General features: G+C 35.1%; 1 protein-coding gene across 1 annotated transcript in view; it reads left to right on the forward strand.

Moving 5' to 3' along the window:
• Positions 1-17901, forward strand: part of LOC113115369 (ATP-binding cassette sub-family G member 1) — a 32514-nt gene that overhangs the window by 10441 nt on the left and 4172 nt on the right. Inside the window, exons 3-12 of the mRNA XM_026282897.1 lie at positions 9105-9222; positions 11502-11634; positions 12294-12344; positions 12834-12979; positions 14628-14751; positions 14860-14974; positions 16086-16234; positions 16563-16664; positions 17447-17615; positions 17724-17824. Of these exons, the coding sequence (XP_026138682.1) occupies positions 9105-9222; positions 11502-11634; positions 12294-12344; positions 12834-12979; positions 14628-14751; positions 14860-14974; positions 16086-16234; positions 16563-16664; positions 17447-17615; positions 17724-17824 (1208 nt within the window). The remainder of the gene's footprint in view (positions 1-9104; positions 9223-11501; positions 11635-12293; positions 12345-12833; positions 12980-14627; positions 14752-14859; positions 14975-16085; positions 16235-16562; positions 16665-17446; positions 17616-17723; positions 17825-17901) is intronic.

Here is a 17901-nt window from a genome sequence, read left to right on the forward strand (position 1 = left end):
GTAAACGATAGGCGTAACCGTAGGAAATGTTACGTGTTTTAAAATGAAATAGCACTAGTGTAAACAGGGCCTGAATGAATGTGAACTTACAGATAAATCAATTGATTTCTGACTAGACTTTAGAAAGCAAAATATTTATATATATATATATATATATATATATATATATATATATATATATATATATATATATATAATTATCTTATAAATGTACCGTAATTAATATAATTAATTAAATTTTTTTTTTTTTTTTTTTAACTGTTTGTCTTTGTAATGTACCATTTTGTGGCTCTATGCCATAAATAACTGATTAAATGAATGAATATATGAATCAATTAATGAATTAATTAATTAATTAATTTCATGCTTAGTCTGAAAATGAAAGTATCATTTTTTCTTTTTTTTGTCATCATATGGAGTATTTTCATATGGCACTTTTATAGTGGCCTCCATAAATGATAATTGTCCTTGGAAAAATCCTTATACATAATAGTGTTCAGGCTGTGTATGACATGATTACTGAAAAAATCATTTCTGGTTTAAATATTCCTCTTGAAGTCAGTTTGAGCTTGCCATTCAAATTGTACTGCATTGTGAATAATTACAGTTTGAAATGTGGAAACTTTTTCCTAAAGTACAGAAGCAAGTTTTAAACTTCAGTGACAGACTCCACTGTCACTTTGTGGCATGAAATATATATAAGTCCAGGTCCCAAAGCCAAATGGCTCATCATTCTGGTGGCTCACTTATCGACTTTGGTTCAATCCTCTTAGATTGCCATCAGCATTTTTGTCCTTCTCCAAAAAGAACAAGGTGCTCAACACACAGCCCTGCCTTCATATCATGCATTTAGCATTGGAAACAGCCAGAAAATGCTCTGGATTGGCAAACAGACAGGCATGCATAAGAGAATCTTGTCAGGACTGATCAGGGATAGAACCATGATGATGTCACATTCTGGAAGTATGGAGCAGATGTGGACAGGGCTGATTTGGTCCTGTTGACAACAGCAGCGATCAAAGCTTTCAGAGCCTTGGGCTGAACAACGAGTCTGAAGCATTTATGCAGCTTATGTGTTATTGCCAGCCGATGTGCTATGCTATGCCATCTGATGCAGTAAACTAGGTTAACAAAAACTTTTTATTGAATATGAATATATGACTGAAATGCATTAAATGTATGCATTGAAATATAATTCTGAATATAAACACAAGCTCATTTATATGAAAAGATTAAAAATCATTAGTTTTTATTTGGCTGCTCTGACTGTTTGTTATGACAGAAGCATTGAGAGAAAAGTGTGGTCAGGTGATGTTGGCTACTTTTAATGATCTGATCAACTGCTCTCATCTAGTATCTAGTCTATGCTGTTATTTTAAAATTAGTGATTATAGTGAATGAGTTTCAAGAACATAAGATCCAGCAGTTTTAATCAGATATTCTGTATGTGTACCTTTACTTTTTAAATTACATTGGTTATAAATCACTTTGAGCTACTGAATGCTTAGATACACACAGACATCAAGAATCAGTGTATGAATCTTGTGCCGCAATGCATTCTGGGAGCAATGGATGAGTTTTGTATGATGCACCCAGAATACACTACAGCATGAAGCATGTCACCATTGTTGAGATTCATACACTGAGTCTTGATGTTTGCGTGAAAAAGAAGGTCCTTCTATTTTTAACCCTTGAATTTATCTGGTTTAAACTTCTCCTGGGTGTCAGTCTGTTGAACCATTGAGTTGCTTTAAAAAATGTTCACCAGAAAGGTATAGAGAGTGATGGACAGCTTCAGCTTGTTTATTATCACTTTACTGCAATAGAAACCGGGACTCAGCTTTCTAACAAATCTTTGTAATCCATACTTAGAGGAAAGACCTAGCGAGCAGAGGCACTGCCTGCGGCCCAGCTCCGCTCTCACAGCCGGTAACTATCGGTCAATAAACTCCAGTAACCTCTGCTGAGAGCTGAGGGTGCGCTGGAACAGGATGAAACCATCGCTGTGCACTTGAGAAGATAAGGCTGCTAATGAGCAATGCTTGTGGAGGAGGCATGTTGCGCTGTCACTAGGTAACTTGTCAGAATATCTTGGATGTGGATTGTTTACTTTAGGAATGACTTCATTTTTCCATCATTAATGGATTATTCCTGTTACACAGTGCATTTTCCTGTCTTCATCATTATACACATCATGTCCCAAGGTGAAAATTTAGGACTTTATTCTATTCTATTCTATTCTATTCTAGTCCAGTCTAGTCTAGTCTAGTCTATTCTATTCATTTAACTGTTTCAAACAAGACATTTTTTATTCGTAATAATTTACATTTTATTTGTAAGTTTTATTTGAGTTTTATATGAGAATGAATTATAAGTTAAATTTTCCCTTATATATTGCATTATAATGATAATATACCCCTGGAGACCAATGCACAATATGGGAAGGGCCGACACGCAGTGACATTCAGTTTATTATTTACTTTATTGTACCTGTTCTATTCTGCTATTTTCTATGTTTAGATGCATGGCCCCTAACATCAAAGTTTAACTGAGACATAACCATGAATATCTTATGGTTGTTTAAATATCTTGATCGCTATATCTAGATTTTGCCATTAAATTTCGAAGACCTAATTTCTTCCAAATGTTGGGTCTCCTGGAAAGTGTTGTAATAATTTAAGCACTCACATGGATTCCTTGCCAATGATTGTGTCAGAAATATATAATAGTGCAATCTACAGGAGTGATTTTTCAGGTGTTGTTTCTGGGACCTGAAAAAGTTCTCACAATCCTTCTGTTAAAGTCATGTGACCACAACCTCATGGCTATTTGATGGGCAATAGGTCAGCACAGAGTTTTTTTTTTTTTTTTTTGCATTACTCAAACATGAAGTGTTTTATATACCCTTGTGAAAAAAAAGTGCACTGAATTGTAATTGAATCTGCACTTGTAGTTTTCTTCAGATATTAGAACTTAGAAGTATATAAAGAAGGTCATTGTTTTTAATTGTATTAAATTGCAATCATCATTTACTGTACAGTGTTGGTGGTAACACATTATGTATTATACACATTATTGTAATGCGAGTTACGTAATCAGATTACTTTTTCAAGTAACTACTAAAGTAACATTACTTTTTAATTTACATGAAAAATATCTAATTTACCTTTCAAATAAGTAACGCCAGTTATTTTGTTTTACCATTTATTGACCGACAGCTCTCCTGTCCCCATGTTGAGAATTTTTTCTTTTAAAGAGCAATGCAATCTTGTAATGCAATACATTTAAAACTAACTGTATGTGTGTGTGTGTATATACATTATATTACACAGTATGTTGAAGTCTAAAACTCTTATGCTGTGTACTTTGCCATGTCCTAAAACAATATTTTCCATGATATTTGTGTGAGTAGAGTATTTAATAGCATTTAAAAGCCCTTAAAGAACCTTGCTAAGCCTCGAGTAACCTCCTGTATGGGTGAAAATGTCACAGAAACTAATGTCTATGTCCAGCCTACTCAAGCATGTAAAAGAGTAAAGTGAACTCTGTAGTCCCTCTCCTCCTCCTCTGGTATTTTTACCTTGACTGATCCCTTGTGTTGTAGTAGCTGCATGGGAGAAAATGAAGCATGTGCCAGGGAGGACTAATAGCTTGATGGCTCAATCTCCTTCATAGGTCAGAAAGACCAAAATAGCTGCCTTGTAAAACATTGGCATGGAAGCAATGTTCTGAATTGCAGGTTTAGTGGCAGCTCATGGGTTTTAAAATAGAGGAGGAACACTAATTGTATTAGTTTGGGGATCCCTGCTGATTGTTATTATTATTATTTGCTAACCACTTTAAAATGGCTTTTGTGGCTTTTAGTCAAATGACACACATTAAGCAAGATATCATAACGTCACTTACCTGGCCTATCACTTGAAGCAAACATCAATCCCTTCATAAAAGTCTGTTAAAAGAGAGCTGCCTGCTGTATATATGCTGAATATATCCTATATTGAGCTTGGCACATTCTCCCTCTATTTTTTAATTTGTATATATACTGTTTGAATGACAGCTTGGTAAATTTTTTGGTAATCAAATATTCAATATCGCTTCTCATCCTTAGTACTTCATACTTTATCAGCGCAGTGGGAGACATTCAAACTAATATCATGTCATTTATGTCTCTATGATGATTGGTTGATACACCAGAAAGGAGACTAGCCTCCGCTACAAGGTTTCTTTTCTCAACACTCCTCAGCACTGAAAGTGAACACTCGATGATGATTGGCTATTATTATTTTATTTATTTATTTATTACTCAACGGAGGCACAACAGTTCTCCCCCGGCGTCCCCCTCCCCTTCTGAATTACTTAGCGGTTGTTATTCAATTAGCAGATTCGGCACATTCGCGATAGAAAAGTCACACTTTCCAAATTCAGTAACATGTTATGGTATTACATACAAAAAAATACACATTCTAAAACATGAACTTAAAATTGTACATTTTATTTACATTAAATCATCCTAATTTTCACCTAACATTTTTGGGGAAGCTGTGCCTCCCCTGCCTCTGCCACTAGGTATAGAAATGAATCAGTGAATGAGGTACCCAAGCTCTTTCCCACCCAACCCCAACCAATAAGATAAGGAGTTACTGTGAATAGCCATACAATAAATTGTAGCCAAGACATCTAGTCACAATTCTGCACTGACAAGCTGGTTTTATGAGAAGCATCCCACACACCATACACATCATTCTGTTGCTTGCATTTTCAAGTTTAGGCATTCATATGAAGCGTATAATTTATTCAAGGCACAAAAAGATAAATGTATACTGGAAAATGTACAATACTCAGTCTTGTAGCCTGGAGTGAAGTCAATATGTATATTAGAAATTATTAAGGACTAACATAATTGGTATGACTGCAGTTTAATGGAAAACTGAGCGGTGGTCCATGGCGCAACAGAAAACTGGTGAGTCATATTGTTTTTTCAGTGGATGCAAGACATTAAAGGTTATAATATAACCTTTAATATAATATATTAAAGGTTAATATATTAAATATAATAGAATTAAAATCTGATAACATGACCATAGCACCACAATACGACTTTACTATGGGAAATGTGTACACAAATATGTCTAAAATAAACCATCACAAAATCTAGCAATTCCGTGGTACGATCATGATATGATCTGGTTCTGTGCCATTCGTGTTTTATATTGATATGGTGTTTTAGATTGCTGGTGATTTGGTTGTGTAGGATGTGAAAGTGTGTAGGCGCTTCATTTGACTACTTATCAAACTTACATTTATCCCCAGGGCACAAGTTTGCTCTTTGCCAAGTGATTTGAATGTTGTTATAGAGCATAACATATGCCTCGTCTGATTAAACCCAGTGCAACATGAGTATAAGAGTAGCAGAGAATTGTTTTATTCTTTTCCCCTACTGTGGTGGTGCAAAAGATACCAAAATGCAGTACCGCAGCATGTTCTATATTATTTTGATTTCTTGCACACTTGATCATGACTCAAAGTAACCCTGGAGTCCCTCATGGCCAGGAATAGCTCTCTCTTCTGTCACATGCTGCACATCAGGTGCACTAGGCAAAATCATCCTGCTGTTATTTGCTAACCAGTTGGTTTCACCTATAGACTGTACCACTTCAGAAACAGTCTGATCTCTGATGCTCCTTTCTGTATTTTGGGGGTTACTACAGTGCACAGAGGGAGAAGCCCTGGGATCCTGCACTAAAAGAGGACGAGGAAGGTCAGAGGTATTTGTGTGTTGCTCTGATGGATTGTAAGTACAATCCAATTAAACTGGCAGCCACTACAATCAAATGGATTAGCATCTCAGCTTCAGCTACTGGATAAATAACAGGTTATAATCGGTCATCCTGTGGATGTCCTCTTTTTGCTGTATAAAAACATGAGTTATAATGGTTGCACTTTAGATTAGGGAACACTACTCACTATTAACTAGTTGCTAACCTACAGTATATTGCCTTCTGTCAATAAGCAGCAAATTAGGAGTTTACTGAGGGCAAACTCTTAAGTAAATAGTGTTACTGTTATCATTTCCAAACTGATAAAAAAAAGAAAACAAATAGAATACACTTTTAAAATAATAGTATATACTTATACTTAAGAGTACTTTAATATATCTAAGTAGTGTTTTGGACGCTTAAATGTTTTTAAATATGGTTGGAGTGTGCTGCTAAATGTGATTTACGTTTAACTAAAGTGTCTAATCTATTAAAACTTGTGTGTCATGTATTTAAATATATTTTTTATTATGCACTTGCAAACTTTTTTTGAAGTGGCAATTTTCGTACAGTATATGTTAAAATAGATTAAATTTAGATGTATGTTAGACAACACATCAAAATAAGTGTACTTCTTTAAAGCAAGACAGAAGATTATTAAAACTTTGAAAATGTGCTTTAAAGTTACCTGTAATTGAGTGGAAAATTTCAACGCTCAATATGGCAGTTGCAGTAGTTAAGTTTTGACTTTCCAACTTAAAAAGCCAGCCACCAATTGGCAAATTCAATATCTGATCTTTACAATAGTTCCTGCTCTCAGCGTCAGTTACCACATTTCAGCTTCATGAATGAATTTTTTATACTATATTTGTGTTAAACAGTAATTTTCTTTTACCCCATTGTGATAAAGCATTATAATTAATTAAAAGTGAAGTGACATTCAGCCAAGTATGGTGACCTGCATTTAACCCATCCGAAATGCGCACACACACACAGAGCAGTGAACACACACACACACTGTGAGCACACACCCGGAGCAGTGGGCAGCCATTTATGCTGCGGCGCCCGGGGAGCAGTTGGGGGTTCGATACCTTGCTCAAGGGCACTTAAGTCATGGTATTGAAGGTGGAGAGAGAACTGTACATGCACTCCCCCCACCCACAATTCCGTCCGGCCCGAGACTAGAACTCACAACCCTTCGATTGGGAGTCCAACCCTCTAACCATTAGGCCACGACTACATCACCCCCTGTGATGTAATGTAATGTAATGTGACAACATATCCTGATATTCAGTAATCTTGTAGTCTAATGCAACAAAATTTAACCAATGGCCTAATAAAATGCGTATATTTTAAGTAGACCTTGAGTGTCAAATATATGGAAGCCTGTTTCCACCACAGATTAGAAAAATATGATTCTGTAAGTCATAATGAGAAACGTTTTCATAATTATGACTTAGTTTCTCATAGTAATGACTTACTCATTATATTGAGAATATTTTTTGTAATATTCACTTAGTTTCTCATAAAAATTTATCAAAATTAATTTATCAAAATTAATTTGACATGAACCAAGAGTAATGAACTAAGAGAAAACATTACCGTCTCCAGCCGCGAGAGGGCGCTCTATGCTGCTCAGTGCTCCTGTAGCCTACACTGAAGACATAGAGCGCCCTCTGGCGGCTGCAGATGGTAATGTTTTCTCTTGGTTCTTGGTTCTAAATAAATGCGACTTATAATCCAGTGCGACTTATATATGTTTTTTTTCCTTGTCGTGACGTATTTTTGGACTGATGCGTCTTATACTTAGGTGCGACTTATATATATATATTACGGTAATCAACACACAAAATTTTGTAAAAAAATCTTACCGCATGTGCAACGCAAGAGTGATGGCAAGCTAGTGACATCTGTTGCAAAACATGCAGTAACAGCCCAAACATTGCTTGCTCTGTAATCTAAAGTGTATAATTCTATAATCTGTAATTAAATAATGATTTCATATAAATTATCTGCATGTAGTTTATTGTTAATTCGTAACACTGTTACTCTGCTAGATAGTTATGGCTTCAAACATTCCAGACTAATATTTCAGTAAAGAAAGTCCAGGCATTTTATGAAGAAATGAAACCCATTACACAAATAAACTTAATTTATAGATGTTTATTTCAAGGATTTATTAGTTTTATTGGCTGCCTCTTTCATGCATCACATGCATACAATGTTCAGTAAGCCATCTCATTTCAAAAGCACAAAGCAACCTCTTGGTCTTCAGCTTCCCACTTCTTGGAGGACAAACTCCTAACGTGAATAACGCTTAAACGTGGCTTGAAGTACAAAGACAGATTGAACCAAATTCAATAAAGAAATTATTGAACATGCATATTGTATATACAGGCATTCAGCTGGACCCAAAATATGAATGCAACACAAAACAGCAATACTTATGCATTTTCTATTACGGTTTTCTATAGGTAAACGCTTAACGTGCAAATTTGGGTGTTGTGTTCAAATTCTGGGCTCTTAATGCTTGCCTGAATGCAACAATAATACTGTATCCTAAATTTTTCATCGTACCTTAAGCCACATTAAGCATTTTTTCATGTTCACATGTCCTGCAAGAAGTGGTGTGGGACGCTGAATCAGTCTTGCATGGTCGATTAAGATTATTATAATTTTTATATTTGTGTGGATTAAGTCATTATTTCGAGAAAGCTTCTCATTCTTACGAGAAAAGTTTATCATTATTATGAGAAACTAAGCCATTATCACGAGAAACGTTCTTATTATTATGAGAAACAAAGTCAGTATTACGAGATACAAGTCATAATAATGAAAAAGTTTCTCATTATTATCACTTACAGAATCATATTTTTTCTAAACTGTGGTGGAAACGGACTTCCATACAAATACTCTTTGAGCCTAGTGTACATTACATCAGGAAACTGAAAATGTCCAGTTGCTTACAAATCTGCGCACAAAGCTGCTGTAAGATGGTGAAGAATGCATTGTACATCTTGACAAAAGAAAATTGATGGATACTGGAGAAAGCATTATAGCAGTATTTCTTGATTCTTTGGAAGTTAGAAACAAAAGGTCAGTTAGAGCCAAGAATAGGGTTTATCTCAAGATCTCACTCAACTGGAAAATTTCAGAAACACAATGGTGAACAAATAAAAATCCCTTTTTACCTCAAATCACAGAGCGACCATTATGTAATCAGGAGAATTTGAATGAGGTACATTATACAACTGTGTGAGACAGCTCAGGTTGTTCATTGTGCTTATTGTCCAGACTGTGGGAGGTTTCTCACAGGGGCACCTTTTTCTCTCTTCCACCTTGTGTCAGGTTACAAGACCCTTCTGAAAGGGATCTCTGGGAACTTCACCAGCGGTGCTTTGGTGGCCATCATGGGACCCTCAGGGGCCGGGAAGTCTACCTTGATGAACATTCTAGCAGGTTATAGGTTAGTATGACCATACTATACTCCATCAAACATGAAGCATGTAGCTCTAACTATTTTACCTTTCAGTGAATTGGTGTGAAGTTTGTATGAAGACCCATCTGTAGAGGGGCACCAAATTTGCCACCAATCACTGAACAGTTATGTGCTTGACATATCCAGCACAGCCATCGGATATTTTTCTTCCTTTTGTCTCGTCTCCTAGAAGCTTTGCATTATTTATTTAAATGTATTTATTTTGTGGACACTTTTATGCAAAGCAGTTTACAAATGAAGAATGCCCGAAGCAATCTGGAAGATGTAGCAGTTACTTTTAATATGATGCTTCTTAGTAGTGCCTTCTATCTACACAGCAAAAAAAAAATGAAGCAGAGTTAAAGTTAATGAGATAATTAAGTGATTAATTGAGTGATGATTGACCGTTATTGACGAGACCTGATGTTAACATGCAGAATCAACAAAGATGAGAATCACTATTTTAATGGTGTCACCATTATAGTGGTCAGTGTTTGGTTTAGTTGGGCTCTTGACCCCTAAAATTTTAAAGTCAGATTTTAATTGTCAGTTATAACTAAATTATAAAACTGATGGACAAGCAAAGACTATTGTTATTCCTGAATTACTGAGTTAAAGTTACATTGTTGATTATTGCAGCTGTGATTCTTCAACAACGTATTTCCAGCATTTTAAATACAATCTGAGGAATTTCCTAAAAGTTGTTTGCTCAAAAATCTTTCAAAAGAGTCTTTTAGTTAGACATGCAAACATCAAGAATCAACCTGTGAATCTCAACAATGGTGAAAATCCAAAAAGCATGTTGCAGTGCATTCTGGGTGCCACCTATCAAAATTCATCCATGACTCCCATGATGCATTGCGGCATGAATAAATTATTAGCTGAATTGTTTCGGTAATTTCCTTTATTCTTACTATTCTATTTTAGTTTTTTATGTTACTTTTAGTAGTTTGTTTTCTAACGTTCAGAGTTGTTCTGTTTTTCTGAATATGCTGCTTGTCACCGTTGTTGAGATTCCTACACTAATCTTTGATGTATGTGTGTGCCTAAAACAAGCTTTTTTTTTATTATCAGAACAACTTTCAAGAAATCCTTTTAATTAGCGTGTACTGTACAATCACAGTGTTGTTATAATCAATGAGGTCAATCAAATCTGTTTAGGCCTTAGTTGATTTTGGTGATTCAGGTAAAATGCCCATGTTATGATTTTTTTCTTGTTTGTTTGTTACAATTCGGTTGTAACAGCCAAACCAAATCTCACTTTAAAATTGTAAGGCTCAAGAGCCCAACTAAACCAAACCCTGACCACTATAATGCTGACGTAAACATAGTGATTTTCATCTTTGGTGATTCTGCATGTTAACATCAGGTCTTGTCAATAATGGTCAATCATCACTCAATTAATCACTTAATTATCTCATTAACTTTAACTCTGCTTCAGTGTTAGTTTAACACTCCTATTTTAACACTTTCACACTCTTGAGTGTGGTCTCACATGTACTCCCAGCAGAGTTCATTTCACTCTGGATTTTTTTGCAGTGTAGTAAAAATAAATTGATTTCATACTAAGTATAATTCAATCCATTAACATATTTACAGACACATCGCTTAAATCTTACTGATATAGAAAATATAATTATTTTATTTGGAGTACTTATGGACAATGCACATTTCTTAATATTAAGGCTAAAATGTGTTTTATTGTCACTATTGATGAGGATTGTATGATCTTTGAATAATAAAGATCTTTAAAAGTAAGTTTTGAAAAGTATACATGGAGTAGTTTGATTTGAACAATCATATCTTCTATCTTTAGTTGGACTTCAGCACCAATAAATTGCATTAAGTTTAGTGGACTTTAAGTATACCAGTTTAGTATACCAAAAGTATAATTGCAGGGTACTTTTATTATGTACATAAAATACTTTATTTCAAGGTGTCCTTGTTACAAGTTATACTGTATGCATGTGCTATTGTAATAACAAGAAATTATGCAGAATTAAATGCAACACTTTATTGTAGTTAATTAATTTTACTCCGACCGTACCTAATGTATAATAACACTGTAAAAAGGAGTAACCATACATAAATATTTAAATATATTTATAGGATACTTAGCATAAAAAAAAGCATTTTAGTATATGTATTTTTCATTAAGGATATAGAGTTGATTGTTATTGACTTGAAATGTGTCGTGATATTAGGAAACAGTGGTCATAAATTTGATGATTCAAAAGACAGTATATCTGAACGTGTTTGTCACACAGGGAAACGGGCATGAAGGGGGCGATCCTGATCAACGGGCAGCCCAGAGATCTGCGATCTTTCAGGAAAGTGTCCTGCTACATCATGCAGGATGACATGTTACTGCCACACCTCACCGTACAGGAAGCCATGATGGTGCGTGTCTGCTGAAATGATATCACTGAGCTGCATTAGTGACACGCAACAGTGGCTAATGAAGCACTCTGCAATAGAGTATCCAGGAAACAGTGTTTTAATGAGTAATTCCATTAAAAAAAAACGTTTTGAAAGTGATTCCAACGATTCAAACTTTATCAACTTTATTTTTAGTTTAATGATGTCACAGAATATACCAATAATTTGAAACCGATGTGTGAATGGCACCTTACCAGAATAAAACGCCACATTTTTTAATTTACCAGTAAAGTCATTCTGGTAATTTTACGGTAGTTTACTGGTGTGAAGGGGACTACTGTTATTGGGTAAAAGTATGAGTATTCGCTTTCAGTAGTAAAGTACAAATCATCAAAAGTGCTTAAAATCGTTTACTTTACAGCCCTTGTTGCATATAGCCTCTGTATAAGCTTTATATTCAGCCAAGAAAAACACATTAATACCAAGCACAATACCTCACGGTAAATATAACATACACAAACAGAAGACATGGTATCAGCTCTCACTGTTAGTTTCACAGGAACACATCTCATGTAATTGCAGTTATTGTTGTTGTGTGGAGTTCATGCAAATCCCTCTGTTAGCTTTAGCTGTACCGCAAATGCTCATCATGATCTAAATCGCTCCCTCTCCCTGCTCAGGTATCAGCTAATCTCAAACTCCAGGAAAAAGATGAAGGCAGGCGTGAAATGGTAAGTGAGAGGCGTGGGAAGTTTCTGGTAAAGGTCTACTGTGGTTGCATAAAACATTACTTGACCTGCATGTATTTTTTTTTTTTTTTTTTTTTTTTTGCTGCATTATACTAAAGTGACAATAAGGACTACTAGTGCCTTATCAAAATTCAGTTTCAAATAAATCATATTCTTCTGAATTATCATGGTTTCCACAAAAATGTTAAGCAGTACAACTATTTTCAACACTGACAATGATGATGTTTGTGACACTGAAGACTGGAGTAAAATTCGCATCACAGGAATAAATTACAGGTTAAAATGCATTGTTATTTTAAATGCTACAAATATTTCAAAATTTATAATATTTTTTTATCAAATAAATTCAGCCTTCATTATCATAGGAGACAAAAATACCAGCCGCAAACGTTTGAACAGTAGTGTAGATATTTATGTCTGTGTGCTGTTCTTTCTCAATGGCATAATGATGCATATGTGGTGTTGTTGTAGGTTCGTGAAATCCTGACCGCTCTCGGTTTGTTAGAATGTGCCAAAACACGCACATCCAACCTGTCTGGGGGTCAGAGGAAGCGTCTGGCCGTCGCTCTGGAGCTCGTCAACAACCCACCCGTCATGTTCTTCGATGAGCCCACAAGGTGAGCTTTCTCCAGACCTAAGAAAAACGGTGTAGGATTTACAGTTTCCACTCAGAAACTGCTAGTGAATTTTGCAATAGTAATCTTGGTTTTATTTACAACTTTGAAAAATAATTTTTACAGTGCACGTGAAAATTATGAAATGCATGGCTATGAGTGACGTACATGATCCAAATATATCTCAAACCCATGAGGTTTCTCTGTTACATCCTTGTAACGTGTGAATGCAGTTTAATTGCATATTCACTTACAGGCTTTGCCCAGTTGGGATACTGTAGGACGGCTGAGACCTGGTCTCTGTGGGCTCTGTTAAGCCCTTCATTCCTCTCTGGGATTGCCTGCTAAGAACAAAAATGACTCCCTGATTTTCTTGGAGAGTGGCAAACTAAATTCATTTTGGCATAAAACAATACTTTGGTAAATCACATTTATACGATAACCATGCTTATCCAAAGATAAACAGATTCTCCGTCATGCAAGTTAAAGCCATGTGGCTTTGGCTTGCCTCTATAGGTTACATAAGAGCAGCAGCGTTATGGTTAATGTGATGTCACAGAGTTAAATAGGACACATTCATGCCTCAGAGGAACACATTAGCTGAGCATCCTGTCAGAAGCTTGTGTGCAGTGATGTTGTGCTACTGCCTCATCCTGTCCTTTAAGATAGACACACAGTCTTCACTTTATCCAGCAGTCTCTCTGTTATCTGTGATAATTAATATGGCCTTGATAGAGGGAGGTGAAGATTACAATTTAATTTCATCCCTTTAACCTTGTCTGGCCCACTAATAAACACACTTGAGCAGCACCATATGTAATGTAATGTAATGTAATGTAATGTAATGTAATATAATATAATATAATATAATATAATATAATATAATATAATATAATATAATTAAACATTGCCTTGTACCTTACATGTGCAGTGACAATAAAGTTGAATCTAATAATATAATACATCATATAATATCATATAATGCAAAATAATATCAGTGTTATTTTAAAATTTTAATAGCATACAATTATAGTTTTATTAATATTTAGTTTTTTATATTTCATATATATTGTCTTATTTTTTATACTAGTTGAAATGAAGCCTTTTATAAATGTATAATATAATATATCATTGATGCACTGTTATAGTTAATATTTAGATTTTTTTTCTATTTTTATTTAATTGTAAATAATTTTAAAGTTAAAGTTTTTATAATTTTATGTTTTGTCATTTTCAAAATTATTTGTGTCTATATATATATATATTTTTTTATTACAGTTTAGGTTTTAGTACAACTAAAATTAAGCTTAATTAAGTTAAACTAAATTAAAATGAGAAATGTTTCTATTAGAATGAAAAGTTCCATCTTGGTTATGTATATAAGCTTTGAATTTGGATGTGACGTCTCCGTTCTCTTCTTCAGGTAATGGAGATGTCCCGTCCAAATTCGTCAGTTTGTTCGGATGTGACGTAGAATGGACTGACTGAATGGGAATGATAGATCGTAATTTTGGGGATGGGAGAAGGGAAATGGTGCATAATGTAGGGCCACAGAGCACCAGTTTGTTCATGTTTGTTACTGTGACATGACTCCACAGCCACAGGAAGGTGCTGCGAACTCATTTTCTCTGTGTGTTTGTTCTCTCTGAAGTGGACTGGACAGTTCCTCCTGCTTCCAGGTGGTCTCTCTGATGAAGGCTCTTGCTCAGGGGGGTCGAACTGTCATCTGCACAATACACCAGCCAAGTGCTAAAGTCTTTGAACTCTTCGATAAGGTGATCACGATTGTACATTTATACTTGAATATTTTTAAATACATGCTGTTATGTGAATTGCTGTCTCCCACACTTCATTCTTGATGTTTTTTTGTTTTTGTTTTCCAGCTGTATGTCCTCAGTCAAGGCCAGTGTATTTACAGAGGAAGAGTATCGAGCTTAATCCCATATCTGAGAGAACTGGGACTCAACTGTCCCACCTATCACAACCCCGCAGACTTCAGTAAGAAAATAACATATCAGTACACAGCGGTCCGAAATTAGCAAACACACACACACACACACACGCACACACACACACACACACACACACATGCATGCAAAAAATAAATAAAAAACTTTCAAAAAGTCCAGTTTTGCTTTCAGTATTTTATGAAAATCTAATTGGAAATTACTGAAATAAATTATCATTAGTATTATTTGCCTTTTAATATTTAAGTTATAAAAGACTTCATAAAAGTTTTGAGTCAGTAAGATTTTTTTAATTGTAAAAAAAAAAACTCACGTTCACCAAAGCTGCATTTATTTGACTAAAATGCAAAAAAAAAAAAAAAAAAAAAACTGTATAGTATTCTGAAATTATACAATTTTAAAATAAATGTTTTCCATATAAAACAATGTAATTTACTCATGCGATATCAAAGCTGTATTTTCAGTAGGGGTGCTCCGATCACGATCGGCCGATCGTTAATGCGCATCTCGTCAGTAAAGCCGGTTCTCTAATCAGCGGTGCGTGATTTCACATAGAGCAGCTGTTACTACACAGAGCCATTGTTAACTGAGAAGATGGGCCAATAAACGCTGAAAATTAACGTGATTTGCGCATCTTCTCTATTAACAACGGCTCTGTGTAGTAACAGCTGCTCTATGTGAAATCACGCACCTGATGGAATTAACCGCTGATTAGAAAACCGGCTTTACTGAGGAGATGCGCATAACGATCGGCCGATCGTGATCAGAGCACCTCTAATTTTCAGCATCATTACTCAGTCTTCAGTATCACATGATCTTCAGAAATCATTCAGATATGCTGATTTGCTCCTCAAGAAACGTTGCTTATTTCTTATCAGTATTTAAAAACACTTGTGCTGCAAGTTTTACCAGTTCACTCACCACTGACAAATGCAAATGGTATTTTTGTATGCCATCTATTTTTGTATTCTATCTATTCATAATTGAATAATATAGTGAGAGTAATACACAGTGTGTTCAGGTCTCACTGCTGTGTGTGCACTTGGATGGGTTAAATGCAGAGCACCAATTCCGAGTATGGGTCATTATTCTCAGTACAGGTGTCTTTTTGAGTCTGAGAGTGTTTTTGTTCATTTCTTCAGTGATGGAGGTGGCCTCTGGTGAATACGGGGACCAGACGGCTCGGCTGGTGAAAGCCGTTCAGGAGAGCAAGTGTGAGAAAGACTGCAGAAGTGACATGAATGGTAATGGGGTCCATTATCCCTTCCTGTGGCACAGACCTTCCAATGAGGTATGTAGAAATACATAAAGTCTTAATCTAACATGTCATATAAGACCTGCTGAATCTCTATACAACCCTTTTTTATTGCAAAAATGTTAACCTTAAGGGGTACAACATCTGGGTTTTCACTGGGGCAGTACCTTCAAGGAGACAGCTTTGTACCTTCTTTGCCCCTATGCATTTCATAAAAGTACCAAAAGATTACATATTACTACTTTATGAAAATATATTGCTACTCTGAGGTACTAATGTGCACCCCTTAGGGGTAAAGAGGGTACAACGGTGTTGTCTTTTTCTGACAGTCAGTAAATGTGATATCTGAACCTGTTTTCTTTAGGACTCTTCATCTTCAGAGGGTTGTCATAGTTTCTCTGCCAGCTGCCTGACGCAGTTTCGTGTGCTTTTCAAGAGAACCTTTCTCAGCATCATGAGAGATTCGGTAAGCAGCACTGCCAGCTTGTGGGGAAGATGAGTAACACACACACACACACACACACACACAGCAAAGCAAAATCTTCCATAAAGATCATCAGATGTTATGCAACAAAAACAGACATTAAGCTTATCATATAGAGATATAATTATCATAATTACTTTTTAATATTAGTAGTGAGGTCGTGGATTTAAATTTTGTGAGTATTTCACTAAAATTAGTGAATTGTTGTTAAAAGGTCATGTTTTTGGTTTTTTTTTAATGTCCATTCCAATTTATCTTAATCAAATTTTGATTAGGTAAAAAAATAACTTAAAAATACTAGCTAAGTAACAATAAAAACATGATAACATTGAAAAACATGATAAATTGCTAATTTATGCATTTGTACACAAATTGCATTATTAAATATTGATTTATTTAATAAATTATTTTTGCAAATACCTCATATTGTGTGCATGAATATTAAAAACTATATATATATATATATATATATATATATATATATATATATATATATATATATATATATATATATATATATATATAATTTTTTTTTTTATTAATGGTATATTGACATGTCAACTGAAATGACATTAGAAAATACACACTAGCACATATAGCATTTTACAGCAGAATTTAATTATAAGAAAGGAAATGCATCCTGGTTGCTCCCTAGATTCATAATATTTTCAAACTCAGTAACTAAGCTGCATTTCAGAAGCCAGTCAGTACTGAAGTTGGGTGTATAGGTGAAAAGGATTTGAACTTGATTCTTCTTCATGTAGGTGTTGACACATTTGCGGATCATGTCTCATCTTGGGATTGGAATTCTGATCGGTCTTTTATACCTGGGCATCGGCAACGAGGCCAAGAAGGTCCTTAGCAATTCAGGGTTCCTGTTCTTCTCAATGTTGTTCCTCATGTTCGCAGCTTTGATGCCCACCGTCCTCACATGTGAGTCTGTACAATTTGTAGAGAAATGTGCATTATATTCTTTATGATGCACACCTTCACTATCTTGATAATGACATGCTATCCTTGCTCATCTGATTGTTATTATAGTTCCTCTTGAGATGGGCGTCTTTCTGAGAGAGCATCTAAATTACTGGTACAGCCTAAAGGCATACTACTTGGCCAAAACAATGGCGGACGTCCCGTTTCAGGTAACATGGAACCAAAGAAAACATGTGGTTTCCTCCTGAAAAGTTATGAATAGGATTTACAGCAGGGTTTCTTCAAA

This window comes from Carassius auratus, chromosome 15, assembly GCF_003368295.1.
Source record: "Carassius auratus strain Wakin chromosome 15, ASM336829v1, whole genome shotgun sequence".
Classification (NCBI taxonomy): domain Eukaryota; kingdom Metazoa; phylum Chordata; class Actinopteri; order Cypriniformes; family Cyprinidae; genus Carassius; species Carassius auratus.